The sequence below is a fragment of the Mytilus edulis genome, chromosome 5 (assembly GCF_963676685.1).
Source record: "Mytilus edulis chromosome 5, xbMytEdul2.2, whole genome shotgun sequence".
NCBI classification, from domain to species: domain Eukaryota; kingdom Metazoa; phylum Mollusca; class Bivalvia; order Mytilida; family Mytilidae; genus Mytilus; species Mytilus edulis.
Window position 1 is genome coordinate 8,628,417 of NC_092348.1, and position 7,282 is coordinate 8,635,698.

Below are 7,282 nucleotides of genomic sequence, written 5' to 3' on the forward strand. Positions count from 1 at the left end.
CAAGTCGGAGCTGTATTCCACCAAAATACTTCAGGACTATCTTCTTGATGAGTTCTGGAATGTAGTAGTGATCCATGGCCATCTTTATCAATTTGTGTGGTACTAATCCAGATTTGTTTGCTGGACTAACCATACAACAAGATTTTTCCCTCTATGCTCAACAATGAAATTACCCTAAACTATGAAATGTCTTTTGAATCTTTTTACTTCGGTACAAAGCACCCTAACCGCCTTCTGCTAGCTTTCAGCAATAGTCTATTTTTTTTCATAGTGTTCATAATATATAGCTGCCACAGTTATCTTGGATGTGTATGGTACACCACTCTACCCAGTTTCTGATCCTTGTTTGCCACCTCACAAACTTCTTTATAAGTTAGTTCCTTCGTTTCAAATTCTCTTGTTGTTTGTTTTCCCTTTTCAGCTCTTGTGCAATATCCCAAAGGTGTCTCTCTTTTATTGTTTGAGAGTGTTTCGTGCAGATACATTTCTACTTCTTCCTTACTAAAATGAAGATGCCCTGTTCTTTCTACACCCAACAGGGTTTTGTGTAGTTGAATTGATTCATGATGAAGTTCGCTCTATTTTTGCGTTCTTCTTATTACTATTGTTGATTTCTTCTCAGTTCATCTCTAACACTGTCTGTAGGACATGCCTTTTCCAACTTATAAACTCATCATATATACCAGGATTAAATTTTGTATTTACACCAGACGCGCGTTACGTCTACAAAAGACTCATCAGTGACACTCGAATCCAATTCTAAAACGTTTTGCCAAATATAGCTAAGGTAATATATTCCTGAGGAAGAAAAGCCTTAGTATTTCAAAAATTCAAAAGTTTTGTAAAAAGTTAATTTATAAATATGACCATCTCAATGATAATTCATGTCAGCACAGTAGTGCTGACTACTGGGCTGGTGATACCCTCGGGAAATTAAAACTCCACCAGCAGTGGCATCGACCCAGTGGTTGTAAATAAACTCATCATAGATACCAGGATTAAATTTTGTATTTACGCCAGACGCGCGTTTTGTCTACAAAAGACTCATTATTGACGCTCGAATTCAAAGAGGTTAAAAAGGCCAAATAAAGTAAGAAGTTGAAAAGCATTAAGGAACAAAATTTCAAAAACAAATACCAAATACAGCTAAGGTAATCTATTTCTATCGTATTGCGTCTCTTGTACCGCCTGCTTAGGTCTTTGAGTTCCTTCCTTATGTGTTTAATTTTCTGTTCTCTACTGTTTAGTGCCTGCTTGGTGTTTCTTCTTTCTTTCCTGTCCTCAACACCAATACTTACAATACTGCTATCAGGTACTACTACCTAACAATTAGCGCTGAATCTTCGGGAAAAGAGTGTACAGATTTGGATTTTATTATAGTAGAAACATTCGTAGTAAACTTCTGAGACATCAATAATGAGACTAACATATAAATCTGAAAATCGCGTGTATAGGATCTTTATAAACGTGCAGATGAGCTTGCAACAAATGTATTAAAGTACTCGTATAGCATGGCTTCTGAAACAATTTACTTGTTAAAATGTCCGGTATATACTGCCATTTAAGGACCTGTACCGTAAACAAAATTTGATTTATGATATATATAAAACTTTATCCTACTAATTCTTCTATTTCATTAAAAATTTATTGAGTTATAATGATGTAGGAAGTAAGTCAGGGATTACTTGTCATCTTGATTTATTATGTGTAGATGCTTCCTTTACGATAAGATTCCGTGTTTATAAAAGATGATGAATAGTATCGTTTATATATACATGTTTGTAAATATGACACGGATTTTCCGTCGTTTCTTTGTCATTATCATCTGCTTGAATCTTACTTTTTGGCCACTTAGAGCAGTAACAAAATGTTGATTTATAACGCAAATCTGTTAGCTGACATTTTATCCGGTAATTCCGTGTGAAGAATATCATACTTGACGGACCAAAAAAAAATTGTTGGGTGTAAAAAAGCTTATTTTGTATATATTATTAAATAACATAAGGATATTTCATAATATATATGTATAGACTAATTCAGTAGAGATGTGCGACAAGGAAGAAATATGTAATAACTTTCAATGTTCTAATTCACAATAACTAATGCGACATTCTGGTCTCATTGTCAATCAATTCACATCTCCTTATTATTATTTTGAACAACTGGAAAACAATTATATTGTCTAATCAGCAAGTTACAGAAAATTTTGGACTTCACCACTTTTTTCGGTAACAAAACTCACCTTAAAATTCCCCAGTTTTTGACAGTCAGCTGAATTACCAAAGAATTTATAAAAAGATAAAAATGTACGTTTTGTTGTCATTAACAGCAAGATTCAAAATGGTGAACTGTAAGTAAATTATTATCCCATGAAATCTCATTTTATTCTGTTATTACATTTTACTTTAATTTCTGCACCTTTCCGCTTTATCTTTAGATTCTATGAAAAAATTGAGAGGTGAGGTTTAAATTAACGAGAGAGTTAACCAACGATAGAAATTATCAAACGACATCTAAAGGATATACATAGTCTTTAACATTAAACATAATAATTCAAAACAGTATATCAAGCTCCAGATAGTCCCCTGGTACATGTATATGAAATTGAAGACAACAATTGACCACGTCCCTGACTTGTTATTTGGGGCCTTTTATTACTTACTATACTGTATGACTTTGCTCCTTGTTAAAGGCAGTATCGTGAAAATAAGTTGCTATTATTAATAATTGTTAAACAATGATGACTGATGTACCCATATTTTGACTATTTTATTTATTGTGTCTGTTTATTTAACACATCTATGTAAAAATATCGGAAATTGATGAGACTGTCATTAAAGTGAGAGGGTTAGCGCTATAGAACCAGGTTTAATCCACCATTTTCTACATTTGAAAATGCCTGTACCAAGTCAGGAATATGACAGTTCTTGTCCATTCGTTTTTGATGCGTTTTGTTATTTGATTTTGCCATATGATTATGGACTTTCCCAATTGATCTTCCTCTAAGTTCAGTATTTTTGTGATTTTACTTTTTGCTTATTCTTATGCCTGTGGGTCGTAGGTCTGTGGTGGATAGTTGTCACATTGAGAATCATAACACTTTTCATTTGTATATAAAGATCAGTACAGGACAAGTATTTAAAACAGTAACATAGAAAGCACAAACATATTTACTAATCCCTAATAAGGTATGCTCGAAGTAACCTTAATAAAGAATTCTCGCAGTTACCGTAACAATGAATGTTCGGAGTAATCGTTATAAGAAATGGTCGGAGTTTCCGTAATAAGGAATGTTCGGAGCTTTCGAAGCTACAAAGGATTTTTCCCGGTGAATAAATTACCTTAACTCTATTTTGCAAAACCTTTCGGAATTTGGATTCTCAATGCTCTTCAACTATGTGCTTAATTTGGCCTTTTAAAACTTTTTTTCAAGCGGCACAATGAGTCTTTTGTAGTCAAAACGCGCGTCAGGCGTACACAAATTAATTATGGTCATGGCATTATTGATTAAAAGAGCCATTTTATGCTAAAAGTCTTTTAGTTTAAACATATTTATTTATAGTTGATTGGGAAACAAGTTTTGCAACTTATATTAAACTGTTTTTCGAAATCTACAATGGTGTCTTTAACGTGTTAGAGATATGACTCTCTTAACACGGGTCATCCATTTATCGTCCCCTTCCGACGGACTATCATCGTTTCCTCAAGACCATACTCGCAAATGGTGTCAAGGGAGAGCCGAAAATTCAGTCCCTGAAATTGTCATCCCAGACGGTAATCGAACCAGGAACCTTTGTGTTAGTAGTCTTTTGTTGTCATAATGAAAAGTACAGGAAGATCTGATCTTGTGCAATGCTCAAAACAATGGTATAATCTTATATAAAATGTTTGTCCCGATTCTACTGTAAACTTTATATATATTGCTGAAATAGTTGATCGCAAGTTATCATGATACGGATCGACAAAGAAAACGAATGGCGGAGCTACCTGTATCGTAATAACCATAAAACTACAAATCCTACTCCATAATGTGTATTATATCACCATTTTTTTCGGAAACTACACATATACATATATATATATTAGGCTATCCTATTCTCGTTCAGTAGTAATTAAGGTAAAAATAAAATGTTCAAGGCCATTAAAAGGGAGATCACCTGATGCCTATTATTCCTTGCTTTAACACATATATTGTATATATCAGTGATCCCGGATTCTGAATACACAGGTAAACAAAGTAATGGTCATGTTAAGTTGGAAAACTTCATTCTTTATAAATGTAAGTGTTTGGTAGACAAGTACAACATTTTAGAAATAATTTCTTAATTGTAAAAACTGAAAATGACCTCGAAGGTATCTGGAATAGAAGTCGATTTTAATGAATATGTTTAAAACAAAGAAAACAGCTTTATAATTATTATAATACAACGTATGAAAAATATATCTGACAAAAAAAAAGAATTTTTCAATTTACAAAAATATGATTTATATTTCAGAGAGACAATTCGTATAGTTACATTTGCAAAGTCGCTTATATTACTGCGTTAAGACTTAACAACGATATTATGTTCCATATGAATAATTGTCAACTATTTCCAAAAAGGATCTTTCTTGTTATGACATTTGTGACATTTATCCAATACATTAGTACTAACAAAAATAATACAAGCATTGCAAATGATTTTCAAGGACATGAGGGAAATAATGGAATGAACAAAACAGACGTGATTACTAAATCAATGGTAAATAATGCGAGCGTTTTCCCTTTGCCTAGTTCTTGGCAAGATATGTGCTATGTCCTTGAAGAAAAAATAAATAAAGATGATACATTCAGAAATCATATGAAAATCTTATGTGACGTTTCAGGAAATACCAGTATAAACTTTCTCGACTTTCGTAATTTGACATCCAACATTCAGGAAAATGTATTATTTTCTGTTACAATAAAATGTGTAAACGGCGGAGGTGTATTCTTCCCGTATCCTGGACGTGCACGTCTTCTCTATTCTTTACATATATCAGACTGCATTTTGTCTGGTTTCCGATCTGAAATCAGAGATTTTTCAATAGACTCAATATCAGATGACATAAGATACTTTAGTCTTAAAGATTCGATTGTCCTTAATTCCATTAGTGATCTTAACGATTCTGTTGATCCAAGAGAAGTTACAAAAGCGTTTGAGTGCGGATCTTTAAATGCAATAGAAATAACGGAATCCAACCTGACGGATTATTTCACAGATTTGTTGTCAATACCATTCTCGCAGGATACAGTCATGGAAAAGAACGTTGATTATCACAGAAAAAATAGTGATACGTCTTTCAGATGTAAGTTTCCTAATCTTCGATATTTGGACAAAAGTTTTTCTATTGGATTTGATCGCCAACAGCTGAATAAACAGTTTCAGAACTTTCTTTACCCTGCTGTAGAGGTAATGAATTTTTCCCACTGTGGCATTACTGAGATACCGGTACAAATTTATGACTGGGGACTTTTCAGTAAAAAACTGAAAATTGTAGATTTTACCCATAATAGAATATCAGATCTTGGTTCTTTTACGTGTCATAGTAATGATGACGTTACAGGAGACATTTTTGATTTGCGATTTAACAATATAACAACAGTGAAGGCACGTAGTTTGATTACAATTTTTCGTGGCATCTGTAGTCAGTTAACGATAAATATTCGGAATAATCCATTTGTCTGTGATTGTGAAATTAAAGATTTGTTCGACTTTTTCCGTAGAGGCAATTATACGAATATCTCCCGCTATAGATATTTATTAGATTTAACATGTTCAAACCCGCCGTCTGTTCGTGGACAGACAATTTCACACCTTTCTTTACCAGAAATCGGATGTGATGGAACAGTTTCTAAAACATATCTGAAAGGTCCTATTATCGGCCTTTGTTGTTTGGCTTTTGTTTTTAGTATTTGTATTATCATTGGTGTTAGATACAAAAAGGAAATAGTTATACTTGCATATACACGCCTACATATATTGCTGCCATGTCAAAATTATGAAACAGACGACAACAAAAAATACGACGCATTTATTGCTTACAGTCAAGCAGACATTTACTGGGTTATTAATACCCTTGCAAAACGACTTGAGAACCCCGAAACAGGGCCAAAGTTTTCTCTCTGTCTCCATCATCGTGATTTTATGGTAGGAGCTGCAATATCCGATAACATTGTCCGAAGTGTAGAAAACAGTCGACACACTATCATAGTTGTATCGAAAAGATTTCTGAAAAGTGAATGGTGTCTTCTTGAATTTAGAACAGCTTTGCATCAAAGTCTTCTCGAAAAGAAGCGCCATTTGATCATCCTGTTATTAGAAGATATACCTACAAGTGATTTTGAACCGGAATTGAGAAGTTGTATGCAAACTTTAACGTACGTGAAATCAAGCGATTGTTGGTTTTGGGATAAACTTATTTACGCTTTATCGGATTGGTCAAGAAAGATGAAAAATGTAAAGGCCAATACCATCAACAGAAAGATCATGAACGAAAATAATAATGTGTTTGAAGGAAAAATTAATGTGTCAACTGTACATGTTTAGTTATCGAGATTAATTCTAAAGAATGTATGCATTTATACATAGTACTGTAGAATATTTAAATATTGCCATTTATACAATAATTGTTTTGTTACCTTCATTCTTAAGTGCATCTTCAAACTAACATTTATGAGGTCACAATACAAAAAAAGTTGAACATACCATCTTCAATACTATTGAATTGTGAATACACCAAGGTAAAATTTAAAACCCGTTAAGATAAGAAAATAACAAAACAACAAGAAATAACACAAAAACACCACACACTCGCAACGTACGTTCGATACGAAAAGTTTGAAACCAAAATTACTGTCCAACGTTTGTAAGGATAAGAATGAAAAGAGGCTTTAAGAGAACAGTCAACAAAATCTGCGGCCAGTACTGCCTCAATAGAAGGGGACTGTCCATTAATTTTTTTTAAAATAATTACGTCACAGAAAGCCTTTATGCTGTCTATATTTTTTATTCAGGTTGCAGAATAAAATATTTGCTAAGAAATAAAGGCAACAGTAGTATACCGCTGTTCAAAATTCATAAATCGATTGAGAAAAAAATAAAATCCGTGTTACAACCTAAAACTGAGGGAAGCACATCAAATATAAGAGGAGAACAACTACACGACAGAAACACAACACTAAAACGCAACACACACAGACACGAACTATAATATAACAACGGCTATTTTCCTGACTTGGTCAGGACAATTTAAGAAAAAA

General features: G+C 33.2%; 1 protein-coding gene across 1 annotated transcript; it reads left to right on the plus strand.

Moving 5' to 3' along the window:
• Positions 1 to 4,216: 4,216 nt before the first annotated feature.
• LOC139522870 (toll-like receptor 4) lies at positions 4,217 to 6,632 on the plus strand. Its single transcript, XM_071316484.1, has 2 exons — positions 4,217 to 4,279; positions 4,497 to 6,632. The coding sequence occupies exons 1-2, from the start codon at positions 4,241 to 4,243 to the stop codon at positions 6,567 to 6,569; spliced, it is 2,112 nt and encodes a 703-aa protein (XP_071172585.1). The 5' UTR covers positions 4,217 to 4,240; the 3' UTR covers positions 6,570 to 6,632.
• Positions 6,633 to 7,282: the final 650 nt, after the last annotated feature.